This window comes from Cervus elaphus, chromosome X (genome assembly GCF_910594005.1).
Source record: "Cervus elaphus chromosome X, mCerEla1.1, whole genome shotgun sequence".
NCBI classification, from domain to species: Eukaryota; Metazoa; Chordata; class Mammalia; order Artiodactyla; family Cervidae; genus Cervus; species Cervus elaphus.
Genome location: NC_057848.1, coordinates 140,795,062 through 140,816,199, shown reverse-complemented (window position 1 = coordinate 140,816,199; position 21,138 = coordinate 140,795,062). Strand labels below are relative to the sequence as shown.

Genomic DNA, 21,138 nt, shown 5'->3' with positions numbered 1-21,138 from the left:
TAGAAGCACCATGAGATAAAACTATAAGGGACAGACGCAGTTCAGAATGAAAAGAATACTTGGTACCCTCAATGTTGTGTGCACACTAAGAAAGCTACTTAGCTACAAACACAGACCATTTAAGGAAGATAGGATGACTCAGACGGACACACTGAAGCAATTTATCATGCATGCACATATTTGAGAAGGAAATGGCAACCCACTCCAGTATTCTTGCCTGGAGAATCCTAGGGACAGAGGAGCCTGGTGGGCTGCCATCTATGGGGTCGCACAGAGTCAGACACGACTGAAGTGACTTAGCAGCAGCAGCAGGATGAATCAGAAGGCTGAACTAAGATATTAAAGGACTAACTGGTGACCCAGGAATGGGCCTGGGCCCTAAACCAAGAAACTGGACTCAAAAGCCCAGTAGAATTTTAGAATTACTGTGAACTATTCCTCCTTTTGAATAGAGCTGTCAACTAAAGCCATCCTATGTCCATCTTAGGGCTTCCCTGGTGGCTCAGATGGTAAAGAATCTGTCTGCCAGGGCAGGAGACTGGGGTTTGATCCCTGGGTTGGGAAGATCCCCTGGAGAAAGAAATGGCAATCCACTCTAGTATTCTTGCCTGGAGAATCCCATGAACAAAGCAGCCTGGCGGGCTACAGTACATGGAATTGCAAAGAGTCAGACATGACTGGGCGACTAAGAGTTTCAGTTTCAATCCCATCTCAGTATCAGATGTGAAAAGGGCGGATAACCTGTCTTTTTGTTCCATAGGTCTTCTGTTTAAGAGGAATAAAACTTGAGGCAATACACCTGAAGTGTTTTCTATATCCAGACCTAATTAAAGTGGCAAAGTTCTAGATGGTCATATGTTATCATAAGAAAATAAGAGCTTAATGGTCTTGAAAGGGGGTGGATATACTTTTTAATGTGAGAATGTTGATATTATCTTTCCAGGGAATTGACTCAGGTAATTAAAAATGGCCACAAGTCCTCACACTTCTTTCATTGAGAGATTATTTTTTCCTTCCTTTGAACCTAGTCTGGCCCATGGTTGCTTTGAAAATGGAATCTCATAGAAGAGATGCAGAACTGATACTATATATTTGCCTGGTCCTAGACTTTAAGAGGACTGATGCTTCTGCTATGATCTTTTATAAACCTGACCATTATCTAAGAAGTCTAACTAGAGTAGAAATCTGCCAGACTACACCGAGAGGCTCTGATAAAGGGGCTGGGGGGCTGGGGGATGGGAACCAGACAACACCCAGTAGTTCCAAGAGAGCCATCCCAGTCACCCTAGCTAATTCAGTGGATAAAATGGAGGTCTTGTGAGATAAACAAGACAAAAAAAAATAAAAATAAAAATAAAAAAAAAATGAAGAAACGAGTCCTACAGTCTACTGCCTGGATTTCAGATCTTAGAATTATGAGATAAAATAATGATAAAATTTTTAGCCACTAAATTTTGATGTAGGTTTCTATGCAATAGTGGATAACCAGAGCACATACATAGGAATTAATAACATGCAGAAGATGCAGTGACTTTTGTTGGGGCCCAGGGCTCCATGTGCCTCAATAGCATATGGATTATTTTAAATTATATTTACTTAAGAAACAGCCAATACAAAAGGGACCCTTAAGACTTTTCTCTTTCTCTCTCTGAAAGCAGGAGATGAATCTCTCCCTGCATCTAGAGGCTGAAGGACACCCTTATCACCAGAGAGGGGGAGTTCAGGCTGAGAAGCCAGTATACACAAACCTTGTTACTTCTTTAACTGACTACCCCAAGCCCACACTGTTTTAAAGTCCTCACTAAATTCCAAATATATGTGTTAGTATACTGTATTGATCTTTATCTTTCTGGTTTACTTCACTCTGTATAATGGGCTCCAGTTTCATCCATCTCATTAGAACTGATTCAAATGAATTCTTTTTAATGGCTGAGTAATATTGCATGGTGTATATGTACCACAGCTTCCTTATGCATTTGTCTGCTGATGGGCATCTAGGTTGCTTCCATGTCCTGGCTATTGTAAACAGTGCTGCGATGAACATTGGGGTGCATGTGTCTCTTTCAGATCTGGTTTCCTCAGTGTGTATGCCGAGAAGTGGGATTGCTGGGGCTATTGCTGGCAGTTCTATTTCCAGTTTTTTTAAGAAATCTCCACACTGTTCTCCATAGCGGCTAACTAAGCACCCAAAGCCTAAATTCTTTGCCCTGTCAATTTCTCGTAAATTTATTGTTTACATAAAAAGTATAAAAGTTGCCTGCTTTGGCTACTTCTTAGGCGCCATTTCTGTGAGACTTCTATGCACAAGAAATAAAGTGTTCCTTTGTCTCCTGTTAATCTGCCTTATGCGAATTTTCTTATCAATCCAGCCAAAAGAACTCAAGAAGGATAGAGGAGAAAATTTCCCTCTCCTACACACTTGTAAAGAGTAAATAATGCTCACTGAAGGTGAGAAAGAATTAATAAAATACTATTTTCCGCCACCATTACTGTCAAGCTCATTTCTTAGATCCTGAAAGACATGATTCATGAGAAAAGATGCCTTGCCAACAATCTGATGAAATATAATTATTAATTCTAAAAGCATTTTTAAATGCGTCATATCAAATGAACTTACCCCATCAAAAATATATCTAGTTAATGAATAAGAAAACAGTAAATTTTAGTAATCTGAGGTATATTCAATTATGTAATTTGGAATGACAGGTCATAACTTTGACTTTCATTTTTTATTTTTTTCAAGCAGAATAAGAGATCTCATACTGCATTTCCGATTACAGCTCATACCCTCTAGGTGGCTCTCATGTTCTCCTGCCTGTTAGTGTTACTGAATCAACCTATCTGTTCATGATCTGCTTTGAAACTGTGTTTCTGTCTCCAAAGGCAACAAATGGTTTTAGCATACATGAATCAACACTGCCATGTACTTGGTCACATAATTACATCCATACGTATATACTTTTGCCCATAATTAAAACTGGGTGTTTAGACATATACCGGAAAAGTCATAAAATGATGTTATAGTCGTGGACTTTCACTTTAATAAAAGGAAAACTGGTACAAAACTGTTCCTCCAGCAGTCGCAGCTCTGGAGACCATCCGCGCAGAGCGACGGTTCGACATTCGGGGGTCTCTAAGCAGCCACCGGCTGAGGTCAACTGACGCAGAGAGGCAGAGTCTTCGGGCTGAACAAAGCCAAGGCAACCTTAAGAGTGCCTGCGTCGTCCTCGCAGCCTTCGCAGACTGCAGCTAGCTCAGAATTCAGTTCGCGGGGGCTCCCCGCTTAGCTCGCAAAGGTCATGAGTTACAGCCGCCCTCCTCCCAACGTGGGCGACTTGATTTCCCTCAAGGTGGACAACCTGACTGACCGCATCTCACGCCGCACCCTAAGGCGCATCTTCGAGAGGTACGGGCCTGTCGGCGATGTGTACATCCCCCGGGACCGCTTCACTCTAGAGTCCCGCGGCTTTGCCTTCGTCCGCTTCTATGACAAGCACCACGCCGAGGAGGCCATGGACGCCCTAGACGGGGTCATGCTGGATGGCCGTGAGCTGTGGGTGCAGATGGCACGCCACGGTCGCCTCCTAGATTTCCACCAAGGCCGCCGCCAGAAAACTCCTCCCCAGGGTCAAGAACGCCAGAGCCACAGCCTGAGGCTTCGTCGCTGCCGCAGGTCCAGCACCAGGAGCCGATCGCCATGTCAGGCCCGATCTCGCTTCAGCCGCTCCAAGTCTCCATCTCGCTCCTGTGACAGTTCGCCATCATCCTCAGAGTCCAGATCTTTCTCAGCAACCACGTCTAGGTCTAGATTCAGAAGCCTTCCACCAGGAAGAAAGTACAGGTCCTGAGGACAATCAAAAAAATCCCTCCAGGTTTCCAGAAGGGGAAGGCGCGGTGTCATATTAGAATAAGTAATGAACGAACAACCTGAAAACTGGGGGCGTGGTAGGGAATGAGGGGTCAGCGGGGAGAGGGGGGAGAGGAACAACATCTCAGTTGATCAGACAGTCTTTGAAATTAGCCACTACCTGTTGAACAGGTTGTTCTTTAATACATTGTGTAACTTTTTACTTGTTTCAAATTTTGCCTCAAGCGGTACACTTCATTTTATAATGGTATTTTGTTTCTTTTATTCACATATCTTTTAAGTTAGTGAGATGAACAACTTTGTTATTGGTTTCAATATTTAAGGTAAACTTTCATTTATCTTTATATACTGCATTTTCTTTGAAAGTAAACAGGTTGTTATCTAATTTGTGGCCTCTAGACTTAAGAAAATGTGTGTAGCCTTTTCTTTTTGAGAAGTCAAAGACTGTCTAGTGATTGATTCTTCATTGCCAACATTCTTTGAAAAATAAAGACCTACTTAAAGTTACTTTAAGTGTATGTACACGTGTTATTTACCTTGGGATTTAAATGGTAATCTGGATCTGTGTTGATACAGAGAAATTTAAGGTGAAAATAAATTTTTAAAGAATTATTTATCAAACATATTTCTAGTTGCATGTATTTTTGTGCAGTAGACACAGTTGTACAACAGTTGGGCAATGATGGTTAACTGTGACGGTGGTGTTTTGTAATACAGAATGCTTGGCTACTTGACGTTTTCCGCTGACTGCTCCTATGTAAAGGTAATGTGCTGTGCAGAAACAAATGGTTCTCCAGTTTGTTAAAAACCCTGACAACTGTACTTGCAGTCACTCAGGCCCAGGCCTCGCATATATAAGGGAGCATACAGTGAACACACCTAGCAGGTGAATTGAAAAGTAAATGTGTCTTTATTTTTTCCTTTCACACCCAAAGTGGTCAATCTGACCATCTTCAGTTGCGAACATAAGTAGGAAAGATGCTAAGAATTTTTTTACTTTCTAAGTGCTAGTAACATGCTACATCTTTTTGTTTATGTATGTACTGTATTTTTCTGAACAAGCATTTTTCCTGGTGTTTTAAAAAAATTTGTTGTGATTATATTCTCATTCATAAAACTAGGAAACAAAAGATAATTGAGGTCATGCATCTCACATGTGTTATAAACAAAGATATCAAAACAACTGAGTATCAACTTTTAGAGATCCAAGGTATAAATATAATTTAGCAAGTTAAAATCAATGTCACACACATCTGCTACTACCTTATGGCTTTGATCCCCAAGCTGGGTATGACTTTACTGTGGCTCTGCTCTGAATCTTTTGGAATTGTCTTCTTTGGCTCAACACTCTATTGTAACTTACTGGTTTTGAATGAATATTTTGGGAGACGGTTAATCCGAGATTGACTTTGGAATATATCTCAGCATTATTGATCCTAACTGTAGCCCCACTCAACCTCTCCTCTTTAATTTATGGTTGCCAATGTGACACTCTGTTTCAGACATTATTTTCTTTCTTTTTTTCATTTTCCAGTTTTATTGAAAAATAATTGACATACATCCCTGTATAAGCTTAAGACATGCAGAATGATGGTTTGATTTATATATCTCAAGAAATGATTACTACAATAGGCCCAGCTAACATACATCTGCTCATATAGATATAAAAAAAAAGAAAAGAAAAGAAAAGAAAGGAAAATAATTGCTCCTCGTGATGGGAATACTTAGAATTTACTTTCTTAACACCTTTCCTATATATCATACAGCAGTGGTAGCTATAGGCATGTTGTACATTACATCCCTAGTACTTACTTTTCTTATAACTGGAAGTTTGTACCTTTTGACCACATAGCTCTGATTCCCCACCCCTCCTTCCCCTACCTCTGGTAAACACTAGCCTGAGCTCTTTTCCAAAGACCTTGGTATTTCGGCTTTGTCTTTTCTCTTTTTTTAAGATTCCACATAAAGTGAGATAATAAAATATGTGTCTTTTGCTGCCTCATTTTCAATTCTCACTGCCCAATTCTCTTTGTCTGAGAAACTGACTAAATTAAACCATGAAAAATAGATTCAATTTTCACATATTGGAATTTAAGAAACTGGAATCTAGAAAGAGTAAGTATTTGGGAGAATAATGGATTAATGATTAGACTTCAACCCAGGTCTTTAAATTCTCAACCCAGTCCTCTTTCCTGTATATTGAATGCCTCAGTATATTGCCTTTAAATACACAGAATTGAAATGAGGTTTAGGAACATCAATTGTGGTATTTGGGAACAAATATTCAAAACAAGACTCCAAACAATACTTTGAGAAATTTATTTTTCAGTGAGTAGCTCAGCTGGATACTAGTAACAGAGCCCTATCTCACCGAAATTTTGAAAGTTCCTCTGTGCTATGAATGCACTTTATCTCAAACTTTGAATTCCTATAACACAATAGTTATTGTCTACAACTGATTTAGTCAGTTTCTCAGATAAAGAGAATTGGGCAGTGAGAACTGGAAATAACACAGAGAAAGTCAAATACTCTATTATTTCACTTATATGTGGAATCTAAAGAAAACAAAAACAAAAAACCAAGCTCATTGAAAAAGAGATCTGACTAGTGGTTACCAGAGATAGAGAAGGAGGGGTGGGGAGTGGGGGAAGGGGAAATGGAAGAGGTGGTCAAACGGGTAGCTCAGATGGTAAAGAATCCACCTGCAATGCGGGAAACCTTGTTAAATCCCTGGGTTGAAAAGATACCCTGGAGAAGGGAAGGACTAACAAATCCAGAATTCTTGCCTGAAGAATTCCATGAACAGAGGAGCCAGCAGGCTACGGTCCATGGGGTGCAAAGAGTCAAACACGACTCAGTGACTTTCACTTGCACTAGTAACCAGAAATCACACTTCAGTCAAAGGTTATTAACGGAACCAAACATCTGTTAAAACTGTATAAATATAGAAAACATATGCATGCATGCACACACACACACATAACTACACACCTAGCATGCAAATTAAGACTGCTAAACTCCAATTCAGTTCAGTTCAGGCACTCAGTTGTGTCCAACACTTTGCGACCCCATGGACTGTAGCATGCCAGGCTTCCCTGTCCATCACCAACTCCCTGAGCTCGCTCACATTCATATCCATCAAGTCAGTGATGCCATCCAACCATCTCATCCTCTGTCGTTCCCTTCTCCTCCCGCCTTCAATATTTCCCAGCATTAGGGTTTCTTCCAATGAGTCAGTTCTTCACAACAGGTGGCCAAAGAATTTCAGCTTCAGCTTCAGCATCAGTCCTTCCAATGAATATTTAGGACTGATTTCCTTCAGAAATGATTGGTTTGGTCTGTTTGCAGTCCATGGGACTCTCAAGAGTCTTCTCCAACACCACAGTTCAAAAGCATCAACACTTCAGTGCTTAGCTTTCTTTATGGTCCCACTCTCACATCCATACATGACTACTGGAAAAATGATAGCTTTGACTAAACAGACCTTTGTCGGCAAAGTAATGTCTCTGCTTTCTAATATGGTGTCTAGGTTGGCCATACATTTTCTTCCAAGGAGCAAGCATCTTTGAAATTCATGGCTGCAGTCAACATCTGCAGTGATTTTGGAGCCAAAGACAATAAAGTTTCTCCATGTTTCCATTGTTTCTCCATCTATTTGCCATGAAGTGATGGGACCAGATCCCATGATCTTCGTTTATTTAATGCTGAGTTTTAAGCCAGCTTTTTCATTCTCCTCTTGCAATTTCAACAATAGGCTCTTCAGTTCCTCTCTATTTCTGCCTTAAGGGTGGTGTTATCTGCATACCTGAGGTTATTGATATTTCTCCCAGAAATCTTGATTCCAGCTTGTGCTTCACCCAGCCCGCAATTTCACGTGAGGTACTCTGCATAGAAGTTAAACAAACAGGGTGACAATACACAGCCTTGACGTACTCCTTCCCCAATTTTGAGCCAGTCCATTGTTTCATGTCTGATTCTGTTGTTTCTTGACCTGCATCCAGATTTCTTAGGAGGCAGGTCAGGTGGTCTACCCACCTCTTGAAGAATTTTCCACAGTTTGTTGTCATCTACATAGTCAAAGACTTTAGTGTAGTCAATGACGCAGAAGTAGATATTTTTCTGGAACTCTCTTGCTTTTTTGATGAGCCAACAAATGTTGGCAATTTGATCTCTGGTTCCTCTGCCTTTTCTAAATCCAGCTTGAACACCTGGAAGGTCTTGGTTCAAATACTGTTGAAGCCTCGCTTAGAGAATTTTGAGCATTACTTTGCTAACGTGGGAGATGAGTACAATTGCGTGGTAGTTTGAACATTTTCTTTGGCATTGCCTTTCCTTGGGATTGGAAAGAAAAATTACTTTTTCAAGTCCTGTGGCCACTGGCGAGTTTTCCAGATTTGCTGGCATATTGAGTGCATCACTTTCACAGCATCATCTTTTAGGATTTGAAATCGCTCAACTGGAATTCCATCACCTCCACTAGCTTGGTTCATGGTGATGCTTCCTAAGGCCCAGTTGACCTCACATTCGAGGATGTCTGACTCTAGGTGAGTGATCACACCGTCCTGGTCATCTGGTTCATGAAGATCTTTTTTGTATAGTTCTTCTGTGTATTCTTGCCACACTTTCTTAATATCTTTTGCTTCTATTAGGTCCATACAATTTCTGTCCTTTTCTGTGCCCATCTTTGCATATAATGTTCCCTTGGTATCTCTGATTTTCTTGAGGAGATCTCTAGTCTTTCCCATTCTATTGATTTCCTCTATTTCTTTGCATTGATCACTGAGGAAGGTTTTCTTATCTCTCTGTGCTATTCTTAGGAGCTCTGCATTCAGATGGGTATATATTTCCTTTTCTCCTTAGCCTTTCACTTCTCTTTTTTCTCAGCTATTGTAAGGCCTCGTCAGACAACTCTTTTTCCTTGTTGCATTTCTTTTTCTTGGTGATGGTCTTCATTACTGCCTCCTGTACAATGTCACGAACCTCTGTTCATAGTTCTTCAAGCACACTATCAGATCTAATCCCTTGAATCTGTTTGTCACTTCCACTGTGTAAATGTAAGGGATTTGATTTAGGCCATACCTGAATGGTTGGGCTTCCCTGATAGCTCAGTTGGTAAACAATTCGCCTGCAATGCAGGAGACTCTGATTTGATTCCCGGGGCAGGAACATCTGCTGGAGAAGGAATAGGCTTCTCCATTCCCACTCCATTATTCTTGGGCATTCCTCTGGCTCAGTTGGTAAAGAATTCACCTGCAATGGGAAGACCTGGGATCAGTCCCTGGGTTGGGAAGATCCCCTGGAGAAGGGAAAGGCAATCCACTGCAGTATTCTGATGGGGTCACAAAGAGTTGGACACAACTGAGTGACTTTCACTTTCACTTTCATTCCTGAATGATCTAGTTTGTCCCTACTTTCTTCAATTTAAGTCTGAATTTTACAAGGAGCACTTCATGATCGGAGTCACAGTCAGCTCATGGTCTTGTTTTTGCTGACTGTATAGAGCTTCTTCATCTTTGGCTGCAAAGAATATAATAAATCTGATTTTGGTATTGACCATCTGGTGATGTCCATGTGTAGAGTCATTTCTTGTGTTGTTGGAAGAGGCTGTTTGCTATGAGCAGTGTGTTCTCCTGGCAAAACTCTGTTAGCCTTTCCTCTGCTTCATTTTGTACTCCAAGGCCAAACTTGCTATCACTAAAGATATCTCTTGACTAGAGATATCCTAAAAGTCCCACTAGGAAACTAACTGGTCACATAACATTATCTCACTCTTCATGAAGGTATCAGTGAAAGATATTTTAGTTCCCACCAGGACCATTCTGTTTCTTCATATAAACCAAATGTTCACTGATATTTCATCTCAGGATATTTTTTCCTCATATAGGAATTAAATGAGTATTACTGGGCCAAGGTATCAGAATACATTGTATAATAAATGAAACACTTGCAAATATAAGGATTTCTTTTTTCATTTATTTTTATTAGTTGGAGGCTAATTACTTTAAATATTGTAGTGGTTTTTGACATACATTGACATGAATCAGCCATGGATTTACATGTGTTCCCCATCCCGATCCCCCCTCCCACCTCCCTCCCCATCCCATCGCTCTGGCTCTTCCCAGTGCACCAGCCCTGAGCACTTGTCTCATGCATCCACCCTGGGCTGGTGATCTGTTTCACCCTTGATAGTATACTTGTTTCAATGCTGTTCTCTCAGAACATCCCACCCTCACCTTCTCTCATTGAGTCCAAAAGTCTGTTCGATACATCTGTGTCTCTTTTTCTGTCTTGCATATAGGGTATAGTTGCCATCTTTTTAAATTCCATATATATGAGTTAGTATACTGTATTGGTCTTTATCTTTCTGGCTTACTTCACTCTGTATAATAGGCTCCAGTTTCATCCATCTCCTTAGAACTGATTCAAATGAATTCTTTTTAATGGATGAGTAATATTCCATTGGGTATATGTATCACAGCTTCCTTATCCAGTCGTCTGCTGATGGGCATCTAGGTTGCTCCCATGTCCTGGCTATTATAAACAGTGCTGAGATGAACATTGGGGTGCACATGTCTCTTTCAGATCTGGTTTCCTCGGTGTGTATGCCCAGGAGTGGGATTGCTGGGTCATATGGCAGTTCTATTTCCAAATTTTTAAGTAACCTCCACACTGTTCTCCATAGTGGCTGTACAAGTTTGCATTCCCACCAAAAGTGGAAGAGGGTTCCCTTTTGTCCACACCCTCTCCAGCATTTATTGCTTATAGACTTTTGGATAGCAGCCATCCTGACTGGCATGTAATGGTACCTCACTGTGGTTTTGATTTGCATTTCTCTGATAATGAGTGATGTTGAGCATCTTTTCATGTGTTTTTTAGCCATCTGTATGTCTTCTTTGGAGAAATGTCTGTTTAGTTCTTTGGCCCATTTTTTGATTGGGTCACTTATTTTTCTGGAATTGAGCTGCAGGAGTTGCTCGTATATTTTTGAGATTAATCCTTTGTCTGTTCTTCATTTGCTATTATTTTCTCCCATTCTCAAGACTGTCTTTTCACCTTGCGTATAGTTTCCTTTGTTGTGCAAAAGCTTTTAAGTTTCATTAGGTCCCATTTGTTTATTTTTGCTTTTATTTCCAATATTCTGGGAGGTGGGTCATAGAGGATCCTGCTGTGGTGTATGTCAGAGAGTGCTTGCCTATGTTGTCCTCTAGGATTTTTATAGTTTCTGGTCTTACATTTAAATATTTAATCCATTTTGAGTTTATTTTTGTGTATGGTGTTAGAAAGTGTTGTAGTTTCACTCTTTTACAAGTGGTTGACCAGTTTTCCCAGCACCACTTGTTAAAGAGGTTGTCTTTTTTCCATTGGATATCCTTGCCTCCTTTGTCGAAGATAAGGTGTCCATAGGTTCGTGGATTTATCTCTGGGCTTTCTATTCTGTTCCATTGATCTATATTTCTGTCTTTGTGCCAGTACCATACTGTCTTGATGACTGTGGTTTTATAGTAGAGCCTGAAGTCATGCAGGTTGATTCCTCCAGTTCCATTCTTCTTTCTCAAGATTGCTTTGGCTATCGAGGTTTTTTGTATTTCCATAAACAGATTGTGAGATTATTTGTTCTACTTCTGTGAAAAATACCATTGGTAGCTTGATAGGGATTGAATTCATTCTATAGATTGCTTGGGTAGTATAGTCATTTTCAAAATATTGATTCTCCCATCCATGAACACAGTATATTTCTCCATCTATTTGTGCCCTCTTTGATTTCTTTCGTCAGTGTTTTGTAGTTTTCCATGTATAGGTCTTTCGTTTCTTTAGGTAGATATACTCCTAAGTATTTTATTCTTTTTGTTGCAGTGGTGAATGGTATTGTTTCCTTAATTTCTCTTTCTGTTTTTCTCATTGTTAGTGTATAGGAATGCAAGGGATTTCTGTGTGTTAATTTTATATCCTGCAACTTTAGTATATTCATTGATTAGCTCTAGTAATTTTCTGGTAGAGTCTTTAGGGCTTTCTATGTAGAGGAACATGTCTGCAAACAGTGAGAGTTTTACTTCTTTTCCTATCTGGATTAATTTTATTTCTTTTTCTGCTCAGATTGCTGGGGCCAACACTTCCAACACTATGTTGAATAGTAGAGGTGAGAGTGGGCACCCTTGTCTTGTTCCTGATTTCAGGTGAAATGCTTTCAATTTTTCACCACTGAGGACAATGTTTGCTGTGGGTTTGTCATGTATAGCTTTTATTATGCTGAGTTAAGTACCCTCTATTCCTGCTTTCTGGAGAGTTTTTTATCATAAATGGAATTTGAAGTTTGTCAAAGGCTTTTTCTGCATCTATTTGAGACAATCATATGGTTTATATCTTTCAATTTGTTAATGTGGTGTGTTACATTGATTGATTTGTGGATATTAAAGAAACCTTGCATTCCTGGGATAAAGCCCACTTGGTCATGATGTATGATCTTTTTAATATGTTGTTGGATTCTCTTTGCTAGAATTTTGTTAAGGATTTTTACATATATGTTCATCACTGATATTGGCCTGTAGTTTTCTTTTTTTGTGGCATCTTTGTCTGCTTTTGATATTAGGGTGATGGTGGCCTCAAAGAATGAGTTTGGAAGTTTGCCTTCTTCTGCAATTTTCTGGAAGCATTTGAGTAAAATAGGTGTTAGGTCTTCTCTAAATTTTTGGTAGAATTCAGCTGTGAAGCCATCTGGTCCTGGGCTTTTGTTTGCTGGAAGATTTCTGATTATAGTTTCGATTGCTGTGCTTGTGATGGGGCTGTTAAGATTTTCTATTTCTTCCTGGTTCAGTTTTGGAAAGTTATACTTTTCTAAGAATTTGCCCATTTCTTCCAAGTTGCCCATTTTATTGGCATAGAGCTGCTGGTAGTAGTCTCTTATGATCCTTTGTATTTCAGTGTTGTCTGTTGTGATCTCTCCATTTTCATTTCTAATTTTGTTGATTTGGTTCCTCTCCCTTTGTTTCTTGACGAGTCTGGCTAATGGTTTGTCAATTTTATTTACCTTTTCAAAAAATCAGCTTTTAGCTTTGTTGGTTTTTGCTATGGTCTCATTTGTTTCTTTTGCATTTATTTCTGCCCTAATTTTTAAGATTTCTTTCCTTCTACTAACCCTGGGGTTCTTCATTTCTTCCTTCTCTAGTTGCTTTAGGTGTAGAGTTAGGTTATTTGTTTGACATTTTTCTTGTTTCTTGAGGTAAGCCTGTATTGCTATGAACCTTCCCCTTAGCACTGCTTTTACAGTGTCCCATAGGTTTTGGGTTGTTGTGTTTTCATTTTCATTCATTTCTATGCATATTTTGATTTCTTTATTGATTTCTTCTATGATTTCTTGGTTAATAAGAAACGTGTAAGTTAGCCTCCATATGTTTGAATTTTTAATAGTTTTTTTCCTGTAATTGAGATCTAATCTTACTGCATTGTGGTCAGAAAAGATGACTGGAATGATTTCAATTTTTTTGAATTTCCCAAGGCTAGATTTATGGCCCAGGATGTGACCTATTTTGGAGAAGGTTCCGTGTGCACTTGAGAAAAAGGTGAAATTGATTGTTTTGGGGTGAAATGTTCTATAGATATCAATTAGGTCTAGCTGGACCCTTGTGTCATTTAAAGTTGGTGTTTCCTTATTAATTTTCTGTTTAGTTGATCTATCCATAGGTGTGAATGGGGTATTAACATCTCCCACTATTATTGTGTTATTGTTAACTTCCCCTTTCATTCTTGTTAGCATTTGCCTTACATACTGCGGTGCTCCTATGTTGGATGCATATATATTTATAATTGTTATATCTTCTTCTTGGATTGATCCTTTGATCATTATGTAGTGTCCTTCTTTGTCTCTTTTCACAGCCTTTATTTTAAAGTCTGTTTTATCTGATATGAGTATTGTGACTCCTGCTTTCTTTTGGGCTCCATTTGTGTGAAATATTTGTTTCCAGCCCTCCACTTTCAGTCTGTATGTGTCCTTTGTTTTGAGGTGGGTCTCTTGTAGACAGCATATATAGGGGTCTTGCTTTTGTATCCAGTCAGTCTTTGTCTTTTGGTTGGGGTATTCAACCCATTTCCATTTAAGGTAATTATTGATAGGTATGGTCCCGTTGCCATTTACTTTGTTGTTTTGGGTTTGAGTTCATCCAACCTTTCTGTGATTCCTGTCTAGAGAAGATTCTTTAGCATTTGTTGAAAAGCTGGTTTGGTGGTGCTGAATTCTCTCAACTTTTGCTTGTCTGTAAAGCTTTTGAATTCTCCTTCATATCTGAATGAGATCGTTGCTGGGTTCAGTAATCTGGGTTGTAGGTTATTCTCTTTCATTACTTTAAGTATGTCCTGCAATTCCCTTCTGGCCTGAAGAGTTTCTATTGATAGATCAGCTGTTATCCTTATGGGAATCCCCTTGTGTGTTACTTGTTGTTTCTCCCTTGCTGCTTTTAATATTTGTTCTTTGTGTTTGATCTTTGTTAATTTGACTAATATGTGTCTTGGGGTGTTTCACCTTGGCTTTATCCTCTTTGGGACTCTCTGGGTTTCTTGAACCCTGTCATTATTTCCTTCCCCATTTTAGGGAAGTTTTCAGCTATTATCTCCTTGAGTATTTTCTCATGGCCTTTCTTTTTGTCTTCTTCTTCTGGGACTCCTATGATTCGAATGTTGGGGTGTTTCACATTGTCCCAGAGGTCCCTGAGGTTGTCCTCATTTCTTTTGATCATTTTTTCTTTCTTCCTCTCTGCTTCATTTATTTCCACCATTTTATCTTCTACCTCACTTATCCTATCTTCTGCCTCCATTATTCTACTGTTGGTTCTCTCCAGAGTGTTTTTTATCTCATTTATTGCATTATTCATTTTTAATTGACTCTTTTATTATTTCTTCTAGGTCCTTGTTAAACATTTCTTGCATCTTCTCAATCCTTGTCTCCAGGTTATTTATCTGTAACTCCATTTTGTTTTCAAGATTTTGGATCATTTTTATTACCATTATTCTAAATTCTTTTTCAGGTAGATTCCCTATCTCCTCCTCTGTTGATTGGCTTGGTGGGCATTTTTCATATTCCTTTACCTGCTGGGTATTTCTCTGCCTTTTCATCTTATTTAGATTGCTGTGTTTGGGGTGGCCTTTCTGTATTCTGGTAGTCTGTGGTTCCTTTTTATTGGGGAGGTTTCTCCCAGTGTGTGGGGCTGGATATTTCGCTTGTCGAGGTTTGCTGGTTAGGGAAGCTTGCGTCGGTGTTCTGGTGGGTGGAGCTGGATTTCTTCTCTCTGGAGTGCAATGGAGTGTCCAGTAGTGAGGTTTGAGATGGGTCTATGGGTTTGGTGTGACTTTGGGCAGCCTGTATATTGACACTCGGGGCTATGTTCCTGCATTGCTGGAGAATTTGCATGGTATGTCTTGCTCTGGAACTTACTGGCTCTTGGGTGGTGGTTGGTTTCAGTGTAGGTATGGAGGTTTTTGGATGATCTCTTATTAATTAATGTATCCTGTAGTCAGGAGTTCTCTGGTGTTCTCAGGTTTTGGGCTTCAGCCTCTGGCATCTGGATTTCAGTCTTATTCTTCCAGTAGCCTCAAGACTTCTCCATCCATACAGCACTGATAATCAAACTTCTAGGTTAATGGTGAAAGGATTCTCCACAGTGAGCATCACCCAGAGAGGTTCACAGAGTTACATGAAGAAAAGAGGGAGGAAGGAGATAGAGGTGAGCAGGAGGAGAAAACGGGGGATTCAGAGAAGATAGACAGATCTAGGCAGTACTCTGTTCCCTAAGTGTTCTCCGCAGCCCAGAACACCCACAGAGATTCACAGATTTAGATTGAGAAGAGAAGGGGGAGGGAGGAAATAGAGGTGATCTGGGGGAGAAAAAGGAGAGTCAAAAGGGGGAGAGAGTGATCAAACCAGTAATCACACTCCTGAGTAAAAATGGGTACTGAAGGTTGAAGTCTTAAATGTCCAAAATTGATATCCAATACTGAAAAACAAAGATTAAAAATCTCGAGTAGAGGTTAGACTCTTAAAAATACAATATTAAAAAACAACAAAAACACAAAAAATGTAAGAAACATATATGAAGTTTGCTTTAAAAACAGGGTCCTTTTTTTGTGAGGTTATAGTGGGTTATAAAATGAAAATTAAGGAATGAGAGAGGAGTAATAGAGGACTCTGAAAAAAAGAGAGAAGAAAAATATTTTTAATTTAAAAAAAATAATAATAGTAAAAATATATCTAGGAATTTCTCTGGAGCTGTTGCGGGCAGTGTGGGTTTGGTTCAGTTTCAGATAGCTCCTTGTTCCAGCTTACACTTCTTGATATCTATAGGCCCCTTCCAGTGTAGTTGTGTTAACTACAGGGATTTTAGTCTGTTGCACCTGTCACTTCTAAAGCGGTTCCCTTTGTTTATTTGGCTTCTGTTTGCAGGTCTCTTCAGTGTCTAATTTCCACTCTGACACAAGTGGGCAGATGTGGTCTCTTGTTTAGGTTCGCTTGCTCAGTCGTACTGTGGGGAGGGAGGGGCCCTGCAGACAAATATCACTGGCATGTGAGGGGAGTACCCGCAGTGTTCCGGCCACACTGGGTTTGACCCCGCTCACAGCGTGTGTGCTTTCCCCGTCTACACAGCTCAGGCTCCAGGCTGCTCTCCAGGGAGCGGGCCCTGCGTTGCATGCACTTCCCAGGCCTAAGCCGCTCAGGTTCAGGTTTTCGGGTACTCCACAAAGACGCAGACTCGGTTGGGCCTGCGTTTTGTGCCTTCCCGGTCAGAGCAGCTGAGACAACCAGGAGCTCAATGAGCGCACTCTCCCCGGGTGCAGTGGGCCTTCTCCCCTCAGAGATCCCAGCCTCAGTTTCCGGGTGCACCGGTCGGGTGCTCCTTGTGTCTGTTCTAGGGAGCTGAATTCTGGCTGCGACCCTCCTGGCGGATGTCAACCATCCAGAATCTCAGGAAGTCTTTGGTTAGAAGCTGGAAGCCTGTTTGCAGTTTGGTAGGGGATGCCGTCTCTGGGGCCGAGTTTGCCCCTTTCCCCTCCCCGCTGCCTCCTGCCTCCAGCGGGGGTTGGGCCGGTCCACAGCTGGCTAGCTCTTCTCTGGTATTTGCTCAGTCCTTTGTTCTGGGAACAGGCAGTAGTGCATAAACTTAGGGCTTTCCCTAGGTTAATTCTCTCTCTCTTGCTATCCCACAGTTTAAGTTGCTCTCTCTCCTTAGCTCCCTCCGATTGCCCTCAGGGCTTTCAGGCCCGGTCCTTACCCTAAGCATTATCACCCGCTCCTCTCCGTTCAGCCCCCACTTGCTAGTGGCAGATGCGAGCGTCTGGGGTACTTTTCTGCTGGGAATTGTTTTTAGGCATGTAATCTGTGGGTTTTATTTATTTTTCCTCCCAGTTGGGTTGTCCTCCGAGATTCGAAAACTTCCCCTGGACCCACAGGTGAGAGGGTTTCCTGGTGTTTGGAAACTTCCTCTATTAAGACTCCCTTCCTGGGACGGATATCTCTCCCTAACTCTATTGTCTCTCTTTTTATCTTTTATATTTTGTCCTACCTCTTTTTGAAGACAATGGGCTGCTTTTCTGGGTGTCTGATGTCCTCTGCTAGCGATCACAAGTTGTTTTGTGGAGTTTGCTCAGAGTTCAAATGATCTTTCAATGAATTTGTGGGGGAGAAAGTGGTCTCCCGTCCTATTCCTCTGCCATCTTAGCTCCCTTCCCTATATAAGCACATTTTGAAAGGATCTCAAGGTACAAATGTTCTGCCCGTAGTCCGAGTCCCTGGTCGGGAAAGAAGACTCCTTGAAACAATGCAACTCGCAATAGGGGAATTTATTACTGACTTGAGCCAGGGCCTCCTGCCCTCACCAGGTGTGTGAGGACGAAAGGCCCCGAGCCCCACTTCTCTCGGGTATTTATTAGGTCAAAATAAGCAGCAGGTAGTTGGCGCAATCGGATTGGTTACACAGTGGGTAGTTGGCGCAAGCGGATTGGTTACACAGTTGCAAGGTAATTTTTGTTGGCCCAACGTGGGGCTTTCAGCTTTCCCCTGATAGGTTCCCTTTTTCCTGGCTAGGCATATGTTGATTGGCTGGCTCCAGGAGGCCTGATTATTATGTTACCCCGGGAACCCAGGCCTACTCCTAATCTAGGCTGCCTGCCATGGCGTTAGCCGTGACAGCCTCACATTTCCCCCCTGTCTTTGTACTTTTGTAGAGAAATCTTTCTCTTCACCCTGTGAAATTGACTGATATTGTTGTCTCAATACCATAATTTGGATGGAATTTGGCGCTCCCTAATAAATGAGACCAGACGGTTTAAAATGCATGGACCAAAGGTCAGTAACAATATTAATATTATGAGTGGGCCCAGGAGGGTGGAAATCAAAGTGGTCAACCAGGGGGAGCGCTGAAACCAAGATTTAAACCAGCCTTGTTGGGCTTTTCATTCTCTCTTTCGCTGGGCTAGTCTCTCTCTTACTTTCTGGAGAGATTTTTGTACCACCCCTGAATGGTCGATATAGAAACAGCATTTTTTCCCCAGTGCTGCACATAATCCTTCTTGTTGCAGAAACAACAAATCTAAACCTCTCTTATTCTGTAACACTACTTCAGCCAAGGAGCTCAAGGATTCTTGGAGGTGCGAAATGGACTGTTCCTGTGGTTTCGCAACCCCAAGCGGCACAATAAAAAGAGTCATCTCCCCCACATTTTTCAATTTGGTTTCGATCCCTTCTTCCCCCCCGGGCAGACATAGACAGGCTCCTGTTCGTAGTACTGTGGGCCTTTTCGCTCACAGTTACGGGTGAACAGACCGAAAGAGCCGTGGGCAAAGAACTTGGTCAGTTGGTGGGGACCAAACCCATTACCGTCAGCCGCCAGCACACACAAATCAAAGGTCAGTACTGGCCACCATGTCCCTTTGGGGGCCACGTTGGAGCTCGAATGAAGCACTTCTCCAGTCTCAGGATTGTAGATCACCCAAGTCAGGTTAGCTGGCTGATGGGGGTTGTGGCTGGTTGCTCTTGGGCCGATGAAAACTGTTATCAGCAGGAGAGTTAAGAGGGCTCCCGTCGTACGAGTTTCAGTTTCAAAGGATTTGACGGGTGAGGTCTTGCCTCCCATTCTGCTTGCATCTTCTCCTGTTCTTCTGGGGTGGCTTGCCGCACGTGATTGCAGTGAACCTAGGGCCCGATCTCGTCGACCTTAACAGCAGTAGGAGTGGTAAGGAGAACAACATAAGGGCCTTTCTATCTAGGTTCTAATGCTTTAGATTGGTGTCGTTTTACCCAAACCCAATCACCCGGGCCAATATTATGTGAGGGGATGGTCCCCTTGCTTGGACCCTCGTGTATCTCTCGAATTAATTTCTAAACATGGCTATGTACCTTACTTAATGCCATCAGTGTTTGCTGAAATTGTCCCAAGGTAGGGGGTGGTAGGCATTTTCTCTTGAATATAGGACATACAGGAGGGGGTCTTCTATACAGAATCTCAAAAGGGGTAAGATTCAGCTTATAAGGGGTGTTACGCGCTCAAAAGAGCGCGAAGGGAAGGAGGGTCACCCAGTCCCCGCCAGTCTCTATTGTCAACTTTATCAGAGTTTCTTTTAGGGTCCGATTCATTCTCTCAACCTGTCCTGAGCTCTGGGGATTATATTCACAATGTAACTTCCATTTTGTCCCCAGAGTTTGGGCCAGCCCTTGTACAATCTGGCTCACAAAGGCAGGTCCGTTATCAGAGCCCATAGTCACTGGCAGCCCATACCTAGGCATTATCTCCTCTAAGATCTTTTTAGCAACCACTGTTGCTGTCTCTCCCTTAGTGGGGAAAGCTTCTACCCATCCCGAGAAGGTATCTACCAGAACCAACAGATAGCGATACCCGTACTTGCCTGGTCTTACCTCAGTGAAATCTATCTCCCAGTGTTGCCCTGGCTCTTCCCCTCGGTACCTCGTTCCAGTGTGCTGCCTTTTCCCTGTCCTCATCAGCTGGCACGCTTTGCAAGCCTGGATTATCTCTCGTACAGTTGCATTTTGTCGAGGGAACCTCAGGCAGGCCGTCTGGAGAAGAGTCAAGGTCTTTTTTTTCTCCCAAGTGTGTAGTTGTGCATAGGTGACGACCCAGGATGGCAGGCAATATCAGGTTGTTGTTTTGATCTCGGTACCATCCATCTTTGTCATCCTTCTGGAGGGTGGTATCCTTGTTGATCCAAACGAGGTCAGTGAGGGAATAGTCGGGGACTGGCGGTAGAGTCCCCATACCAGGAGGTGGAAGTCCCATGGCTAATATGGGGGCGGCGTAGTCCTGGCCGGCCGCTTTTAGTAGGGCCCGTCTGCGTGTCTGGAAAGCCTGTTTTATTGGCTCAGTCCAAGTCCAGTTTGGGGTCTCTTTACTTCCCTCATACAAGGGCTTGGCCTTCTCAGCAAACTCCATGATCCACAGTCTACAATATCTAACAGTCCCCAAAAACTCTCTCACCTGGCGGGGGGTCTTGGGCTCTGGTATCTGCAATATTGTTTCCTTCATGGCCTGAGTTAGCCACCTTTGTCCCTGCCTGATCTTATACCCCAAATAGGTGACCTCTTGCCGGGTATTTGCTCCTTCGTTGCTCTAGCACGATATCCCAAGGTGCCTAGAGTCTGTAAGAGGTCACCGGTGGCACGGCTGCATGCCTCCTCTGTGGTTCCAGCCAACATAAGGTCATCCACATATTGCAGCAGGATGACCTCTGGGTGGCTGAGTCCAATATTCATAGAGGTCCTCACTCAAAGCCTCATTAAACAAGGTAGGGGAGTTTTTGAACCCTTGTGGGAGGCGGGTCCAAGTTAGTTGTACTACCGGTTGGACTTCCCCCTCAGTTCACTCAAAGGTAAATATTTCCTGGCTCTGGGCCGCCAGGGGTAGGCTGAAAAAAGCATCTTTCAAGTCCAACACAGTGTACCAAGTGTACTCAGGCAGCAGACTGTTCAGGAGGGTATACGGGTTGGGGACAGTAGGGTGTATGTCACTCACCCGCTTGTTGACTTCTCGTAGGTCCTGGACAGGTCTGTAATCCGTACTCCCTGGCTTCTTCACCGGTAGTAAGGGGGTGTTCCAAGGGGATTGGCACCGCTTAAGAATTCCGGCATCCATGAGCCGTCGAATGTGGGGAGTGATCCCCCGCCGAGCCTCCTGGCTCATAGGGTATTGCCTCACCCTCACAGGAGTCGCCTTGGCTTTTAGTTCGTTGACGACCGGATGTCTCTGTTTAGCCAGTCCCATTCCTGCTGTTTCTGCCCA

General features: G+C 42.1%; 1 protein-coding gene across 1 annotated transcript; it reads left to right on the top strand.

Moving 5' to 3' along the window:
* Positions 1 to 3,299: 3,299 nt before the first annotated feature.
* Positions 3,300 to 3,848, top strand: LOC122690516 (serine/arginine-rich splicing factor 2-like). The gene has a single exon (XM_043897455.1). It carries the CDS (start codon positions 3,300 to 3,302, stop codon positions 3,846 to 3,848), a length of 549 nt encoding a protein of 182 aa, XP_043753390.1.
* The last annotated feature ends 17,290 nt before the right edge of the window (positions 3,849 to 21,138 follow it).

Excerpts from the sequence above, each read along its gene's own strand:
- LOC122690516 (XM_043897455.1), top strand. The coding sequence starts at position 3,300 with ATGAGTTACAGCCGCCCTCCTCCCAACGTGGGCGACTTGATTTCCCTC.